An 18,001-nucleotide genomic window follows, 5' to 3' on the forward strand; every position below is an offset into this window, starting at 1 on the left:
TCAAACGACTTAAACAGTGGTGTTATGTTTTCGTAAATTTGAACCAATCAAAACTGTTGACCAAATATAAATTTAATTTTATCAACTATTAGGAAACATTTGATCATTGTGTTGACTGTGGAATTGGACGCACAATCGCTCTCACTCAGTGATTGGCTGACGAGAAGTGACCCCTGCCGCGATGAACCTGTTGGATAAAAAGGGAATTTCTGGAGGGAGAACAGCAGTGCGGGTTGGTGATTGCACCAGGGACCAGCTAGTGTTGGAAAAACTAATCGGGGAATACCATCAGACACCATGACAGGCAAAGAAGGGACGGTTTTTTCTGAATCTTTGAATAAACAGAGAATGGCCTCACCCGCAAATCATGGGGGACCACAGCCTTTAAAGATCGGGTCTACGACGCACAGGTGCACAGGTTTCGGGATACAAGAGATACTTGGATTGAACAAGGAACCGTCTGCCCCCCCGCGCCGTCCGTTGGAATCTCTACCGCCCAGGGCGCACCTGCTGGCATCTAGGTCGGCTCTTGGTCCAGGGGGCGTCGGGGTTGGTATGGGAATAATTGGACCAGGCGGTATACATTCGTTTTACAGCCAGCCTGCGTTTCTGGAAGTGTTATCGGAGGCGCAAAACGTTCACCTGCAGCCGCTCAACAGGGCTATGGGACAACTGGATGCCCATCACTCCGCCAGCTCCGGTAACACACCTTATACTTTATATATAACATATGTATTACAAGGAAAACTGATATGTTATTATTAAAAAAAAGAAATACACACTAATAAAAAATATATATTAGTCCCATAGCTGATAGGGTAGGCCTAACCTTAATGTTAATTCACGTAGCCTAATACACTTTTGTTTTGGAAGACGGGCCCTATATAAAGCCTATAGGCGAATTAAACTATGTTTTTAGAATTCTGTTATGGCTTTTAGTTTATCTTTATCAAATAGGATAGGCTAATATGAAAATTGTGGATGGTTGCTGAATTCGTAAGACCTAACATCTGGCAATGCTATAAATTGTATCATAGGCGTGCATCTTACACTGATGTTTATTTACAGACTCAGACGAAGTATCTTCCAGTGAAAAGAATTTTTCTAAATCATCAATGTGCCAGAGCAAGAAAAGAAAGAAAAGACGCCACAGGTAAAACATTTAATATTAAGCAGTAGCCTATTCTTGTTGGGATGTTGTTGTTGCTACACTGTGTCTAACCACTGCAATACTGTAAGAACTGTGATTATCTGCAGTCCTTGCCGACTATGCACTATTTGCAGGCTATGTTGTTTGTGATAAAAGTGTCGGCTTAATGAATAAAATAAATGTAATAGCTGTAATAATGTAATAATTTGTGTTAGGCTATTACTTTTGTATTTTATAATATGATGACCGTATTAAACGACAATTCATGAAGGCCAAGCCTTTCGAAACCATATTCAAGGTAGCAAGCGGAAATTCGATCATAAATTTAATTGATCGTAGGCCTACCCGAATATCCCAGAAGAGTTCTAGAAATAGCTAAAATAACTTTTTTTTTATTTAGCTTATTTAGCGTTTGCCTTCGTGACATATAGTATTCTGGTTTGGTAGGGTATTTAAAAAATCTTATAATTCAAGTACATAATCAGAGACCAATTCCTTTTTTGGAACATCAATACAACAAAACACAAATTGGCATCAAAATAATTGTAGCCTACTCTGTTCATTACACACGTTTTCAAACAAGACATTATATCAAATAGTCTGAAATTGCCTGTCAATTCTAAAGTGATCTCCAGTAGTCTTTGGGCTTTATAATTATTACTTGTGTTATTAAAGTGAACCATGTAAATGTTGTTGCTCATCCACTTGCTATATGCATACTATACATTTTTGGCCTATTTTAATTGAGCATCAGATCAGCTGAAGGGTAGAATTGAATATGGAATAGGACAATAGGCATAAAGAGGCAAAACAGTGTGGAACAAAAAATCATGTGAAAAAAATCATGTGAAAACAAAAGAATTAAGGTTTCTATTTTCTACAATCTCGACAGGACCATTTTCACATCTTATCAGCTGGAGGAGTTGGAGAAAGCTTTCAACGAAGCCCACTACCCAGATGTCTATGCAAGAGAGATGTTGTCGATGAAGACAGAGCTACCTGAGGACAGGATACAGGTATTTCATCTGCATGTGCTTTTCTGTGTGGATGTGTCTGTGTATCTGTGTGCAAGGAGCAATATCACAGTACATTGTCCGAGTGTAACAATGTATTAATACTTCAAAGTAGTTGTTTCATTGTCCTGCATTATATTACATTTCTATTCAAATGAATGGCAACTAGATCAAGATTTTTTTTTGCTCCCATTACGTCTTTTACATTTAGTCATTTAGCAGACGCTCTTATCCAGAGCTTTTAATGTTTCTAGCAATGCGTTTTGGTATTATGATATAACATAACATCATAATCCTCTGGTCTGTCAAGTTCTCTCTAATATCTACAAACAACACCATCTAAAATATATCATCACTGCAGTCTGTAATATTCCTCCATATACTCAAATAACCAAGTGAAGGAAAATCATAAATATATGCAGAAAAAAATAATAAAAGATACTCTGCATTAGCCAATAAATACAGTACACACTTTGAAATAAAAGAAAGAAAAAAAGAAAGAAAGAAAAAAAGGAAGAAAGAAAAAAGGAAGAAAGAAATAGAGCTTTAAGGACAGTCAGATTGAATGAACATCAAGCCGGAAGAGAGACAGTTAAGGAAGAAGAGTTGACAGACAGACACTGTGACCAGACAGACAGATCCCGATCAGCACACTACCAAAAATTAACACCCAATTTACTCATCCAGAGTAATTAGTCGAATCAGAAGAGCCTTCCACCTTTCCCCTGGGGAGTCAGGCAGGTTTGAGGAGCCGAAAATGAAATGATAACTACATTGAAATTAATTAGCATGGGTCAATGGCAAAGGACTCTCCTGGGCTCAAACCGATTTAATTTCCCGTGATATTTGAAGAGCCTGTCGCCCATCGATTGGGCCTGGAAATTAACTTATTTTTCAATCAGCCTGCCTGCACCCCAGAGGTCACCTCTCTCTCAGCCCTGCACACATGCCCGTGCACACGCCCGCACACACATTCAAGATGCGGACACACACACACACAAGCACTCGCACATACTTACGCAGAAACAGTTGTCATGCTCACGCACGCACACACACCCCCCCCCCCACACACACACACACACACACACAGACAGGCATGCACACACACCTCTGCTCTCCAAGTGTTGCTGGAGATGCCGATTCTCATCAGAGGCCTCTCTCTATGAGATGGAGGTTATCATCAAATCTACCTGAATAGCTTTCCACGATTGGCTTTGATGGTTTTTAATTTCATTCTCCGTGCCCCCTGCCCCACCGCCCACCGCATCCTCCCCTCACTCACACACGCACACATAAACCCCCATCATTTGCCTCCTTGGCCACCCTCACTTGCTCATTCCCCCCCCACTGCCTCATCTATATGCACATAGAATTTTAAGGCTGGGAGGCTATTACTTGGCCAAGCACTCACACTGTGGAAATCAATTTAGGCACTTGAGGAGCTAGGGGGAGGGGCAGTCTAACAAACTCCCTCTCCTCTCTCTTTCTTTCACAGAGACACACACACACATACATACGCACAACCAACCTTTCTGCAGAGTAAACGTTATAACAGAGGGAGGGTCCAAGTGGAGAACATTTACAACAGATATACCTGAGTAGTAAAGATATATAATTTTGTAGTGGACAATTTAATTTGGAAGGTGATGATATTCATGTAATTCTGCAAATGAATACGATGTCCATTGAGTGTTATTGTCTTCAAGGTGGGAATGTTATGCAGGAAATCACTTTTCAACCTTTTACATCCAACTTCACAAAAACTAATCATAGATCATCCCATGTTCTCCGTTTAAACGTTGAAATCCCTCAATTTCATTTAGAAGACAGGTAAGCAATGTGCTTTTCAGGCTGTTCAATCTCCCATGTCTCTCTCCCGATAGGTTTGGTTCCAGAACAGACGAGCCAAGTGGAGAAAGAGAGAGAAGTGCTGGGGTCGTAGTAGTGTCATGGCCGAGTACGGACTGTACGGTGCTATGGTTCGCCACTCCATCCCCCTCCCAGAGTCCATCCTAAAGTCAGCCAAGGACGGCATCATGGACTCCTGCGCCCCCTGGCTGCTAGGTAAGGAACTGCACCCATGACACCTGATTGCATTGGCAAAGGGGAAAGAAACACATCCATCCACCAATTCACTTTAACTTTGAATGAACTGTAAATACAGATACATTGAAAATGTCATTTAATTGCAGGAGTTTTAAGATGTTGCAAGAGAATGATTTGTATGTAGGTTTCTTTCATTATGCCATAGCATCCATACCATGGATCAGGTAAAAGAACGAGCATAGGATGGTTTTATTTTTTGGCTCCAAAATACAGTTGTGATCTCTGACCCTCTGTAACCCCACTGCTTATTAGGAGCCAATAAAAAGGTGTCTCTGTCAATGATAGGGGTTAATCAATAGGGTGATAATCCCACTTTATCAGAAGGGTTTAAATAAAAGCCTCTCTTGGCCGTCACATCTGTCAATAGATTAGCATAAATCTATGAGAAGGTGACTGTAATTGAAAAAGAAGCAAGTATCAGCAGCACAGGAGCATAGTGTAGTGGCTCACACCAACAACGACATCTAGAACCTGCACATCAACACAGACACACATGAAAACAATCCTATTTGTACCGTTTGCATTTTATGATGGAGGTCATCAGCCCCGAAGCAAAAAAAAACGGTGATGCCTGGGTTTCCAGCGTTGTTGTTTTCAGGTGTGGACACCTATTTCGTGTGGAATGTATCCTAACCGTAATCTCAACGTTTTTTGACAGGTATGCACAAGAAGTCCATGGACACGACCGTCCCCACGTCTCCAGGGAAACCAGACACACCTCAACCCCCTGCCAGAGAGAGAGTGGTGGAGCGAGAGATGGAAGAAGAGGAGGAGAGAAGGAAGGATTCCAGGTCACCCATATCCAAAGAGGAACTGAGGGAGAATAGCATAGCCGCACTCAGGGCAAAGGCCCAGGAGCACAGTGCTAAAATGCTGGGGAAAGTTTCTGGGGACGGACCCTTGATGGAGACAGAGGAAAAGGACAAACAGACAGGACAGAAGAAGACAGCTGAGGCAAAGAAGAAGTAAAAAGACATTATACAAATTGCTGCTTTTAATAGACTGTAAGGCCTAGTTTTGTTGCAGTGCCTTTCATGTATAATAAACTGATCTCTCATTGACATTGTAAGACACTCCACAATCTGGGTTTAGCTTTGATCCCAGAATGCTCTACTGTGGTCATGTTATTTACAAATGCTAATTATATAGGGAACATTTAAAATGCAAATGTATGTAATGACTGGTTTAACAAGTGGCAGCTACTTGCTTTTTGCAACAAAATATTTTATATTATAAATCAACTGCCCTAAAATTAGCAGACCATCTTACAGACTATACATGGAGTCAAAACAAGAATTTGTGCAACAAGAAAATCCATCAAGCCTTTGTGAGTGGTTTTCATTTGACCTCAGATGTATATATTGTAAGTACTGAAAATGAAATATAGCTAAGTTCATATACACAGTTCACTAACTGATACAATGTGTTTTGTCCTTGTTTCTGTAAAATAATAGTAAAATTAGTGGCTGTTATTCTGATTTTCCATCTTATTATAGATTCTTTTTTGTGTGTTTTTAAGCTTGATGTGCCCACACATCCACTCACACACATGTTTACACAACATCCACATCAAATAATAAATGGTCGAAAATAAAAACAAATATGAATTTCATTTTAATAGCGGCTAGAAAACAGCAAAAACTCAATACAGCTCAGTTTGCGCAATCAAGATCATGAAAAAAAAGAAATTGAAAAAAAACGGGTAACCCATTATCGTCGGCCCACGTTGTTAGCGACTCCCCTTTAAACGCATCAACCATTCCTTTCACTCTAAAGATGTTGTAAAGTTCCCCGAGTTCTTGTCAACAGATGATTTTCAATACATAGTTTTTAAACGTTTTATTTTATTTACGAGATTGGCTATTGGCTATTAGGTAGGCTGATTTTGGCCGTTTTGGTCGCTTTTATGGCAACATAAGTTTAATGATGTGGAAGATATGGAGATGCTACTCATCGACTTCGATTTCTTCATTTAATTGGCGACGAGTTTTAAAAAGCAAACTTTTGGGCAGAAACTATAATATAGCAGCATGTATGCCAGAGGCAGCTGGATTTTTAGGTGTAAACGATCATACGGGACTGCACGAGTTTTCTGTCATCGAATGTGACAGGTTTTGGGGCGCAGTGGCGCGTCAACGGCTATCCTGGATAAGTCCCTTTTCCTCCGTTCAGAACTGTGATTTGACTCAAGGCAATATAAAGTGGTTTGAGGGGGGTAAGATAAATGTATCTGGTAAGGTTACATTTTTTCCAAACTAACTAAAGTCTTTGCATGCTTTGTTTATAACAACATGCTATTATTGGAGGGAAAAATGCAAGAGTAGCCCATATCCCAAGGCATATTAGTATTAGAGTAGGAAAACTTCGTTAGTTGGAGGGATAGAACTGATCTAATTTGTCATGAAAAACCCTTCACGTTATAGGGTTAGGAGACAAAGACTCGCTTGCAAGGTCAAATAAAACGATTACAGAAAGCGTGCACTGTGTTCAAACAGTTAAGCTATAAATTGTGTGTGATGATGTGTCGTGTGAGAGTATGATGGTGAATATAAGAGAATGTGATACTAGTTATAGTTTGAGAGAGAATTAGACTATGGTGTGTGAGAAGCGAATAATTAATTTTGTCCTACAAGGGCTCTCATACTTGTCAATGAATGCATGTGTGCCTCAGTAAACTGCTTGGACCGACATGTACACACCTGCCCAGAAAGAGTTGCCCTGATCTGGGAGAGAGACGAACCAGGGTCCGAGGTCAAGGTTACCTACAGGTTAGAAAATAGCCTATTTCATCGAGGTCACATGATGTGAACAAATAATACAGCTAAACATATGTTGTTCTTATTTTCTAGCATGATTGCGTGTTTCACCATGACCAATTCCTAACCTAAATACAACGTGTTCTTTCAAATAGAATAATCACACTCATTTGTGCAACTCCTCCCCACAGACAGCTGTTGGACCTGACATGTCGCCTGGCCAACTTGTTGAAGAGGCAAGGGGTGCGTCGGGGGGACTGTGTCACCCTCTATATGCCCCCCTGCCCCCTGGCAGTGGCCTCCATGCTGGCCTGTGCCCGTATCGGTGCTGCCCACAATGTGGTGTTTGCAGGTTTCAGTGCCGAGGCCTTGGCTGATCGAATCAGAGATGGTGAGGCTGTCTGGATGGCAGAGGGCCACTAACATATAGAATCAGAGATGGTGAGGCTGTCTGGATGGCAGTGGGCCACTGACATATAGAATCAGAGATGGTGAGGCTGTCTGGATGGCAGAGGGCCACTGACATATAGAATCAGAGATGGTGAGGCTGTCTGGATGGCAGAGGGCCACTGACATATAGAATCAGAGATGGTGAGGCTGTCTGGATGGCAGTGGGCCACTGACATATAGAATCAGAGATGGTGAGGCTGTCTGGATAGCAGTGGGCCACTGACATATATAATCTAAGACAAGAATGAAAGACAGGATGATTTCAAGCACCGCCATTAAATTGGTGATTTGTTTAGTTTATCAATACCAAGATTGTGACAGCGGTGTCAAATCAAGGGCATTTTTATCGGAAGTGTTTTACAAGTACACATGTAGGCTACAACTCATTTCTTATTTTTAATACACACTGTGTGTCAATAGGACTCTAAATGACCTCACAACTGATTTAAAAATGGAAGGACTTTCCCAAGTGACCAGTGGGTAATGATTGGTTAGATCAAAGCTTTGGGATACTTGATTGACTGGGTGAGCTTTTTATAGATTTTTCACCAAGAGTAGGATTTTATGTTACATGTCCTCACTCACCTGATGAAGCAAAGGTCAGGTTTTCCTAATCCTGCACTAAGATCGAGATTAAATAAAGGTTTGGGTCAGGTCTCTCTTCCATGCTGTAACGAAAGTATGAGCTAAAATTCAATTGAAAATAGCCCAAATAAGATAACAGTCTAGTGTTTACCTAGAATTAAAAACAGTCTCTACAGCTAACAGTCAATTTGCTCAACCATTGTTCCAGCCCAGTCTAGCACAGTCATCACGGTCAACCAGGGAGTAAGAGGCGGCAAAGTCACAGACTTGAAGAAGACTGTGGATGCAGCCGTCCAAAACTGCCCCTCGGTCCGGCAGGTGCTTGTTGCCATGAGAACAGAGAACCCAGTCATCATGACGGATAGAGACATCCCCCTGGAGGAGGTAAACCCATTACCATCCAGTAATACTTCTACATAATGGGGGTATTATTATTGGACTCACAAGTTTTAGGCCTGAATAGTTTACAATAACCTTTTTAATCAAATAGTATATGGATAATTTCAGTTAAACGTGGATTGTGCAATTGTGACTACCTCGTTCAAGTCCGGCATTTCATTTGTAATGTAGAAAACGTGTACCAACTGCATATGCAGCAAAATGTACACTCTTGCATGTTAGTATTCTGACAAGGCTGTATTAAGACTCAAAATGGCTGACTTGTTGGAGCCCCTGTAGGAGATGATGAAGGAGGATGTGGTGTGTGAGCCTGTCGCCCTGGACAGTGAGGAAGTGCTGTTCCTGCTGTACACATCTGGAAGCACAGGGAAGCCCAAGGGCCTGGTCCACACCCAGGCTGGGTACCTGCTATACGCCTCACTCACGCACAGGGTGAGCCTTATCTGCTATTCCTCTCCTACAGTTTTGAGGTCTGGGCAAGGAAAAGAGAGAGAGGGCATATCTAAATTCAAAAGGGGGTCATTGCGAAACAGTTTCTTGAAACTTGTACAAAAGCAACTTTTGATTGGAGCCTTGCACTATGGGTACTTGTAGAAAGGTCATGGTGTGGTAATTTTGTTGTGACACTCACTAGGAAGTTACTGAGCAACCATTTGTCACACTCTACCCTTGCAACAAAGATGTATTAGGGGAAACCAAATCTGTGAAGCTTGGTGAACCCTGTCAAGAGCTTAAATAATATGAATGTAAATAGGTAACCTTGGTTACCTATTTAGGATAATATATATCAATTTTTTGTTCAAAATTGTTATTTAGTTGTTACACGAGAGAAAAATATAAGATGCTCAAAATTCCTTCAAGGGTAATGAAGGATTTAAAGTGTAAAGTGTTATTACATATTCTGCAGTCAAAGGTAAAAACTCAAAAGTAAAGACAAATTGGATGTCATCATAGAATTCATTTTCCTACCGAGACGATAAATAACATAACATACACTATCTTTGCTTCCCTGTTCTCTTCTTCAGTATGTCTTCAACCACCACGAGGGAGATGTGTTTGGCTGTGTGGCAGATATTGGCTGGATAACAGGGCACAGTTATGTCGTCTATGGGCCTCTCTCCAACGGAGGAACCACGGTCCTGTTTGAAAGCACACCAGTATACCCGGACCCAGGTGAGAACATGAGCCAAGTTGAGGGTGACGTTATTGCTGAATACACAATATTTGGCGATCCTTTTACATTAATGTTACATAACTACCATGTAACTATATAGTATTGAACTAGCAATCCCTAGTAATACCTAGTAAGTAACAGCATTAGCAGTCACATAGGACTTGTAATGTAGTTACAGGTCATTACTGTTGTTATTATCAGTAACAAGTTATTACACAAGTGAAACTTGGGTTGGGCTTTCCAGAGTTAAGTGGATGTCAATATTGATGTTTTTGTAACACAAACTTCAACTGCCCCTTTACAACATCCACTTATCTCTTGCATCCCTTCCCCATTCAGGGCCTCTAACACTTTTGTAATAACCAATACGTCAACACTTAATACCATACTTAGTTTAACTGGAAGCTAATATAACCTTGATGTAAAGTGTTGCACAATATTTCATAGATGATCAGATTTTAAATTGAATTGTAATGGTATAAAATGAATTATAAAATACATCCTCAAAACTAAAGGTTTCTACATGTACAACGGCAATTAGGAATGCTTGGCTGGACCTGATGTTAGTTTCCTCCAGGATCACAATGACTCGTACTGAGAAACTTGTTGCTCTTGTTGGTTAGTTGTAACGGTTTTAAATTCTTGTACTCGCTGTGAAATATTTTACTGTTGATTGTTTTTTCTACAGGTACACTCTTGCACTTTTTGAGTTTCATGTTGTTTAATTGTAACTTGTTTAACTGCATGCTCTTATGGTTCTTCCCTATGGCACTTATTTGGTTTTTCACAAAGTATGCTTCATGTTTTGGCTGCTCGCAATGTTTGGGGCTATCTCGTTGTTATGATCAGTGACCTACGCTCTTATATAAAGTTCTCTCTTGGAAGTCGCTTTGGATAAAAGTGTCTGCTAAATGCATAAATGTAAAATGTAAATGTTTCTACAGGCTGCTTTGAAAACGTTTCTTGCTTTGGGAGTAGTTGTCCATGACATGCACTTGACCCAACAATCCTTTCCACTAAATATAGCTCCTTTGTTTATATTCACTATAGGCCCTCTGTCCTTGGTGGTGATTTAATATGCTTCTTACACGCAACATAACCATGTTACACGGGTGTTTCCAACCATGTTCCTGGAGAGCTACTACTCCTATAGGTGTATTCTCCAATCCCTGTTGTAACTAACCTGATTCAACACATCAGAACATACTATAACAAATATTAGAATTGGGTGTGCTAAATCTACAAGAAGGTAGCTTTCCAGAAATAGACACTCCTGATATAACATATGTTTTTAACCTGCTATTTGCTGGTTTTCGAATGTTGACCGAAATTAAGCCCAAATAATGACACAGTCTCTCTTATGGGGTTTGCAGGGAGATACTGGGAGATGGTTCAGAGACTCAAGGTCAACCAGTTTTACGGCGCCCCCACAGCTATCCGCCTGCTGTTGAAGTACAGGGATGAATGGGTACAGAAATACGACCGCTCCTCGCTCAAAACCCTGGGCTCTGGTATGCCAAACATCAGAGGCTGTCTTAGATAAAAATGTCCTCTGCAAGCCACCCAGTTTTGTCTTTCCACTGTACTCACTGTACTGAACATCTATGGCAGCATGCTAAGTTAGCGCCATGTTGTTAGCGTCATGTTGAAAATAGGTTGTGTGAGGGTTGAAAGCAGGTATTTTGACTGACTCAGGAGAACCTTGTGACCTAGAAGAGCTGATCCACATAGCTGAGCCTAACTGCCTAGCCACTGTAGAGGGCGCATAGTTTCCAGTAAACTGTAAAAAAGAATGATGGAAGGATACTTCATGAGTTGGATGTTGGAAGGTGACCATGATATATCCTCAGGACTTCACTTCTTAACTGGATTCTGTGCTTGTCGACACGTACAGTATATCTCTGATGCGCTGATAGATGATTACCCTTCAAATTCCATTCTGCTGGCTTCACATGTTCCATACTTTCCCTAGAGGTCAACGGGAACTTGTCGCCCTCGTCATGTAGGGGATCGCCACATATGTTAAAATACCAGAATAGCCCCCCACACCACCCACACACACAAACACACGCACGCACCCTCTGACACACAAAGCCCATTGCCAGTTTCCGATAAACTCCTCCCTGTTTCCTTTGCCAGTGGGAGAGCCAATCAACAGCGAGGCTTGGGACTGGTACCACCGCGTGGTAGGGGACGGCCGATGCCCTGTAGTGGACACCTGGTGGCAGACAGGTAACTGGGACCCTCACCCTGCTGTCTTCATTACATTGGACCTTTTCATCTTTTATTCACTTAGCAGACGCTTTCATCCAAAGCAATGCACAAATAGTGCATGTAACAAGCACAGCAGAAGATCGAGGATCAGAAATGTATAGTTCTTTAGTATTTCGGCGGGCAGACTCAAGGAACGGTCTGTATTTACTTATCCACATCCCCAAAGTAACTACATCTCAGTTACCAGGCACAATGAACACAAATAATACCACAGTGCAACAATATCACACTTACTTAACTACAGTGTAACAACAACATGTAAATCACAGCAGTGCATAGTACAATGCAGAAAAATCTATTACATGAAATAAGTGAAAGGTCAAACATTTTAGTAGGTATGCCATGTCATTCCAAGACCTTGTCTTATAGTATATCAGCTAGCCGGCTTTAACTCTGCATTTGGATCTGTTATTAATAGAGCAGGATCTGGTCCGCCGACAGCATAAACACAATCCATGTAAAGAAATGCAGAGTTCATGAACTTTTTAGAAGAGAGCTTTGGCAAGCAGGGGAATAGAGACTAAAAGTCTTAAAGGGGAGAGAATCCCATTCCTCCCACCAAGAAAGGAATTACAGTATTATATAATACAGCCCCCCCCCCCCCCCTACACACACACATATACATATTTATATTTCTCTCTTGCACATGTCCGCATCCAGTTACAAGCCATTATAACACTGGAATGGAATTTTTCCATCTCTTCCTGACTCCTTCAAACCACCTGTTTTTCTCATTTAGTTTGATATCTGCAGCACAGGAGAAGCTGAACTGTGGCAAGATTTTAATAAAAATCTCTTCTCAATATCATTTTCATTGTGAGGGTGAACTTGCAATTCAGATTCTATCTTTGAAGTCTGTTTCCTATAAATTGCTCTCCCGTTGCCCACACATGCAGTCATCCACTAAATGTCTGTATACTGCTGTAGATGCTGTACACGTTGAAAAAGCTGTTGCTTGATACATTGAAAATGACAGACTGGAGTGGCTGCACAGGCTGCCTCTTTCCCCTTCTCTATATCTCTCTCTCTCTCTCTCCCTCCATGGTACAGAACAGACAGGAGATGCAGTAAGTCTGTATAATGGAGTATGAATAATGGCTACCCCTGTTTCTGAAAGGCTTGCTTCCTTTGGAATTGTGGTGATGAAAGACAAATGCAGGATAAAACTCACACATTTTATTTAAGTACAGTATTATTGTCCTGTTATGTCAGCACAAATATAATTACAGGTCTGTAACCAATATTCATCTACCAAAGATGTTTAGCAGGAAGTATAACAGCAGGTTTTCAAAGCTGATTTCCCTGATAAATAGATTATAGAGGATAAAGTAACATGCATATTGACCCTATATATGTCAGCCACAATCCCGACAAATTAGACTCATTTGGTAATTACAAAATCCACCAAAAGAATGTTAATTAACATGGGAGTGGCAAATACTCATAATTAAACATGCGTGAGTCAAGCATTACAGACACAGATATGACCCAAATACCCTACTTCAGACAGAGGATTATATTGTTGTTATTTCGTTATGTTTTTTATGTTTTTTTCTCTGCCATTCCAATTAGGGAGTAAATGGCATTATTGATAATTGCCGGCAGTTTGATCTGTCCAAAAGTAGCCCATTAGAGGATAAATCAGAGATTCTGACCGGCCGTTGGCACTGCGCCCCTTTGTCGGATCATCCCTGGTGTCCTACTTACAGCCGGCACACTCAGCTGGTGCCACCGTCCCCAGATTACCATTGGGTCCCAGCGAGTGAATCAAACCTAATTGTGTTGAATTTACTCAATGTGGCCGTGATGCGTCTCATCAAACATCTGTAGTGAGGCTCCGGGGGCTTATGGACGGTTTATTTCCCAGATTTCTTCCACGCATGACCAAATGTTTTGTCACTTTCTCTGCTATCATTTGTTTGCTTTGTGTTCCATTAACCCTTGTGTTCTCCTCGGGTCGTTCTGACCCATCAGTCATTGTGACCCACCGTCGTATTGCGACAACTTTACCGCATACAAAAACAAAGTGAAGCATTTTCTTTTAACCGTCGGGCTGTCTCAGACCCCCCACATTGCGAAGGTTAAAAGAAAAGTATTTTTATTTGGTTTTGTATTGGGTAAAATTGGGTAAACACAATGATGGTTCGTTATGAACCTTTGGGTCATGTGACCCGAAGGCAGCACGAGGGTTAAGCAGCTGTTGAGAGAAAGGTCACTGAGTCTGATCATGTATCTCCCCAGCATCTGCCTTCATCTATTCACCTCTGAAAGCTAATGCTAATGTGTATTTTTCTGGTATTCCAGAGACAGGAGGGATCTGCATCTCTCCTAGACCTTCAGACCCGGATGCAGAGATCGTTCCGGGCATGGCCATGCGGCCCTTCTTCGGGATCAAGCCGGCGCTCATGGATAGCGAGGTGACGTGCCCCTCACCCAGGGGAGGGTCCCTCCACTCACACACACACACACACACACACACACACACTCACACACACACACACACACACACACACACATACACACACACACACACACACACATACAGGGGCCTCAGGATGGGAGACTGTAAAACAGGCACCAGCTGGATCACTTTAGATACCAGCTCCAACCCACCCCCCCACTTTTCCGACAACAGACCACTCGGTCCCATGCCAACTGCCCTATTAAAAACCTGTAGTCCACCGGATGGCCGACGGGTTGCTTTTGCTCCCAGAAGAGGCACAGATTGGGCCAACAGTTGGAGTGGTCTCTGAGCTGATCTCTCCTCTCTGTTTCTCTCTCACGCTCGCTGTCTCCCGCTAAGAGGCCAAACACTCCCTCGATCTGATAATCTGTATTAAGAGGGCTACAGCTGTGCCTGTTTTGAGTGTCTTTAAGTAGCATTGTGTACCATTTGACAACGTTTTAAAGTGCTTGGCAAACGGAGGAGGACACGAATGTTATTGATGACAGACTGGGTCATAAATAACTCGACATTTGAATTTAAACATTGGCATTATCATGGTGATGTAGCCACTGTTTTCCCCACACATTCTACTCTTTTGCGAGGTTATCTACATAACGCTTCCCATTTTTAACAACCATTGAGCAGTTTTAACCAAAGAAGTGGGTCAAATCATTTTACAGCTTTTACATCAGCAAGGAATACAACAACATTTCCCACATGTCCAATACATTTAATAATTTAGCAGACACTCTTATCCAGAGCGACTTACAGTAAGTACAGGGACATTCCCCCGAAGTGCCGTGCCCAAGGACACAACGTCATTATGCACAGCCGGAATCGAACCTGCAACCTTCTGATTGATAGTCAGTTTCCCTAACCGCTCAGCCATCTGACCCCCAATACAAATTCACCACAACCGACATGGGGCAACGTTTTCAAATGTAAATTGAATCCACGAATGCTGACAAACTGTCTTGTATCAATATTAGTGGTGGGCTGTTGTTTTCAGGGTAAGGTGATCAGTGCCAACGATGCATCAGGAGCACTGTGTATGAGTCAGGCTTGGCCTGGCATGGCTCGCACCATCCACAACGACCACCAGAGATTCACCCAGACCTACTGCCAGCCCTACCCAGGTACGGTAAGAGACACTTAGCCTTGATTTCAATGAGTGACCCCAGGTACTGATCCACTAACTGTTTACCATGCCAAGCCCTAACCTGAGTAGCCCATCACAGTTTGTAGATATTAAACATTTGTAGATAATCTATCAGGCCACCTTGAAATACTTTATATCAAGGTTACAATAGGTACATGTCAATAAATGTTATAAACTGTATAGGGAAGGTAAGTGGATGTTGTAAAGGGGTTGAAGGTTGTATTGAAAATAAGATCAAAGCCCAACCTCCCCCATACCAAGTTTCCCTTGTACCACAAACCGTAATGAAGTGTAACTGCATAGTAGTTCCTAGGTGATGTAGTTCCTATGTAGTTTGGTAAAAGTTTTGCATTTCACGACTAAAATGGCTATGTTTCTGTAGGATATGCCTTGTTCTACGCTCCTCACTCCAACAGCTCTCCACCCACAGGTTACTTCTTCACCGGTGACGGCGCTTACCGCTCCAAGGAGGGATACTATCAGATCATTGGTCGTCTTGATGATGTCATCAACGTGAGCGGCCACAGGATAGGGACTGCTGAACTGGAGGATGTTGTGGTACGTAACGCGCCTGGTTAGCTGCAGACCATTGTAAGTGTAAAACAAATAAGTAAGTCCCTGCACGGGTTGAACAGGTCTCTCTTGAAAAAGAGATTGATCTCAATGAGAATAACCTGTATAAAGGTAAAAAAAAAAAAAAAGTTTAAGCAATATGTAAGTTGCAGTCAGTAGAGATGGTTAAGCATAGATCTATCCTGCTCCAGTTATAACATGTTATAGATAGTTTGAACATGAATGGTCGGAAAAAATGTGAGAGAAACAGTCCAGATGGACAGGTAGTTGTCATTCTCTGAATATTCTCTTTTAGAACCAGTGCCCTGGAGTAGCTGAGTCTGCAGTCATTGGTCACTCCCATGACATAAAAGGTCAAGGTAAGGTCCGGCGCAATTTTTTCTGCGAAACCATTAAGTCACTGAAACCGTTCAACCAGTTCCTTGAAGTAAACTATTCCTGTTTACAGTTTAAGGGAGAACCACCTCACTAACCACTTTGTGGTGTTTTTACAGGGGTGTATGCGTTTGTGGTTCTGAAGCAAGGAGTCGAGGTCCAAGAGGCGCTTCTTGCTCTGCAAATCACAGAGATTGTTTCCAGGAGTATAGCCAAGTATGCCTGTCCAGACTTCATCCAGGTAAAGTACTTACTTTTCCCTTGAAAATGTTTAAAACACAATTATTTATTATTATTATTAAAAGTTATATTTAGCCTGGTGACAACATGGGACATGCATGAGCATGTGAGTCGGGTCATTTATTGTATATTTATTTTCTGTGGACTTTCAGTGTCTACCCTTGGACTGCCTTCGGGTCAGTGTCACCGTCGTGGTGCAAAAGGTGGGTCACAATGACCCGAAGGCAGCACAAGGGATTTATTAAGGCTCTACCTTGAGGTCATGTTCTGTCCTCAATACAAATACTTAAATAATTTGGGGGGATAATTTAGCAATCTATCTCCAGAAAAATTCACCACGCTCTTAATGTCGTTGTTGATAGTCCACAAAATGTGCACATTGTATTCAGTTTAAGGTTGATAACCTTGAGTCAAATACAACATTTCACAGTTATGAATCCGTCAGGAAAGAGTTAATATTTGACAGAAGCTGGCAACAGGATTACCTCTTGTATCACAGTTGAATAATCAGCTAATAAAACAATAAAACAGGCCAGATGGAACTGGCCCCATAGTGACGTGCACATGAAAAGATATCTTTCTACAGCGTAATTTGCTCATATTTTCATACATATTTACATATTTACTCTTTAAAAAGTTGTACACACCATTCTGGTTGAGAATCAACAAAAATGGTAAATAAAACTCCTCAGATGATGTCGATTAGGAATGACATCATGAATAGATTATCCAACTATGCATCCTGGCTGCATCATGGTACGTATCATCATGCTAACAGTGACAGGTGTTTTAAAGGTGGTGAAGCGCTTGCCAAAGACGTGTTCAGGGAAGATCATGCGTCGGGTGCTGAGGAGTGTGGTGGAGCAGGAGACAGACAAGCTGGGTGACCTCAGCACACTGGACGACCCCACGGCCGTCCAGGAGGTCATCCAGGGTCACGAGCGTCTCCGTGGAAACAGAGAACAGCAGAAGTAGCGTGCCATTTTCTGTTTTTTCTCTCAGTGCATAAATGAAGCATTCCACAAAACTAGATGGAAGAGGAACACATTTGTGGAAAATGTTTTGATTTACACTACATTTAGAGCTCTATTGCCTGTACTGTACTTACATTTGTATGCCTTACGGTAATTAGTATGCATGTAGTATGTTACCAGTCTCCATATAAGTAATTACTGCGAAAAGCATTGTGCATTATCATAATGTTGCTTCATGCATGCATAAACATGTATTTTCTTTATCATGTGTGTAATAAAAGCCCAACACAAAGCACTTAAAATATCTGTCTCTGAAATGTTTCTGTA

General features: G+C 41.6%; 2 protein-coding genes across 3 annotated transcripts; both read left to right on the forward strand.

Annotated features, from left to right (window-relative positions):
* Positions 1–238: 238 nt before the first annotated feature.
* On the forward strand, positions 239–5,850 carry LOC134024830 (visual system homeobox 2-like). Its single transcript, XM_062467543.1, has 5 exons — positions 239–700; positions 1,069–1,153; positions 2,043–2,166; positions 4,047–4,227; positions 4,928–5,850. The coding sequence occupies exons 1-5, from the start codon at positions 298–300 to the stop codon at positions 5,236–5,238; spliced, it is 1,104 nt and encodes a 367-aa protein (XP_062323527.1). The 5' UTR covers positions 239–297; the 3' UTR covers positions 5,239–5,850.
* Positions 5,851–6,137: 287 nt separating this feature from the next.
* LOC134025430 (acetyl-coenzyme A synthetase 2-like, mitochondrial) lies at positions 6,138–17,964 on the forward strand. Of its 2 annotated transcripts, XM_062468451.1 has the most exons (14): positions 6,138–6,502; positions 6,941–7,037; positions 7,217–7,416; positions 8,269–8,444; positions 8,739–8,891; positions 9,485–9,632; positions 11,007–11,144; positions 11,773–11,865; positions 14,212–14,324; positions 15,363–15,489; positions 15,943–16,070; positions 16,381–16,444; positions 16,580–16,701; positions 17,496–17,964. In XM_062468451.1, exons 1-14 carry the CDS (start codon positions 6,193–6,195, stop codon positions 17,673–17,675), a joined length of 2,049 nt encoding a protein of 682 aa, XP_062324435.1. In that variant the 5' UTR covers positions 6,138–6,192; the 3' UTR covers positions 17,676–17,964. The 2 variants fall into 2 exon arrangements, 1 of the variants encoding a protein (XP_062324435.1); XR_009931016.1 differs by lacking the exon at positions 17,496–17,964 and having other exon boundaries at positions 15,363–15,494; positions 16,580–16,644.
* Positions 17,965–18,001: the final 37 nt, after the last annotated feature.

This window comes from Osmerus eperlanus, chromosome 8 (assembly GCF_963692335.1).
Source record: "Osmerus eperlanus chromosome 8, fOsmEpe2.1, whole genome shotgun sequence".
NCBI classification, from domain to species: domain Eukaryota; kingdom Metazoa; phylum Chordata; class Actinopteri; order Osmeriformes; family Osmeridae; genus Osmerus; species Osmerus eperlanus.

Coding starts and splice junctions, on each gene's coding strand:
- LOC134024830 (XM_062467543.1), top strand. CDS start 298: ATGACAGGCAAAGAAGGGACGGTTTTTTCTGAATCTTTGAATAAACAG. Junction 701..1,068: donor CCATCACTCCGCCAGCTCCG/GTAACACACCTT, acceptor GTTTATTTACAG/ACTCAGACGAAGTATCTTCC. Junction 4,228..4,927: donor CTGCGCCCCCTGGCTGCTAG/GTAAGGAACTGC, acceptor GTTTTTTGACAG/GTATGCACAAGAAGTCCATG.
- LOC134025430 (XM_062468451.1), top strand. CDS start 6,193: ATGATGTGGAAGATATGGAGATGCTACTCATCGACTTCGATTTCTTCA. Junction 7,417..8,268: donor GGCTGATCGAATCAGAGATG/GTGAGGCTGTCT, acceptor CCATTGTTCCAG/CCCAGTCTAGCACAGTCATC. Junction 14,325..15,362: donor CGGCGCTCATGGATAGCGAG/GTGACGTGCCCC, acceptor TGTTGTTTTCAG/GGTAAGGTGATCAGTGCCAA.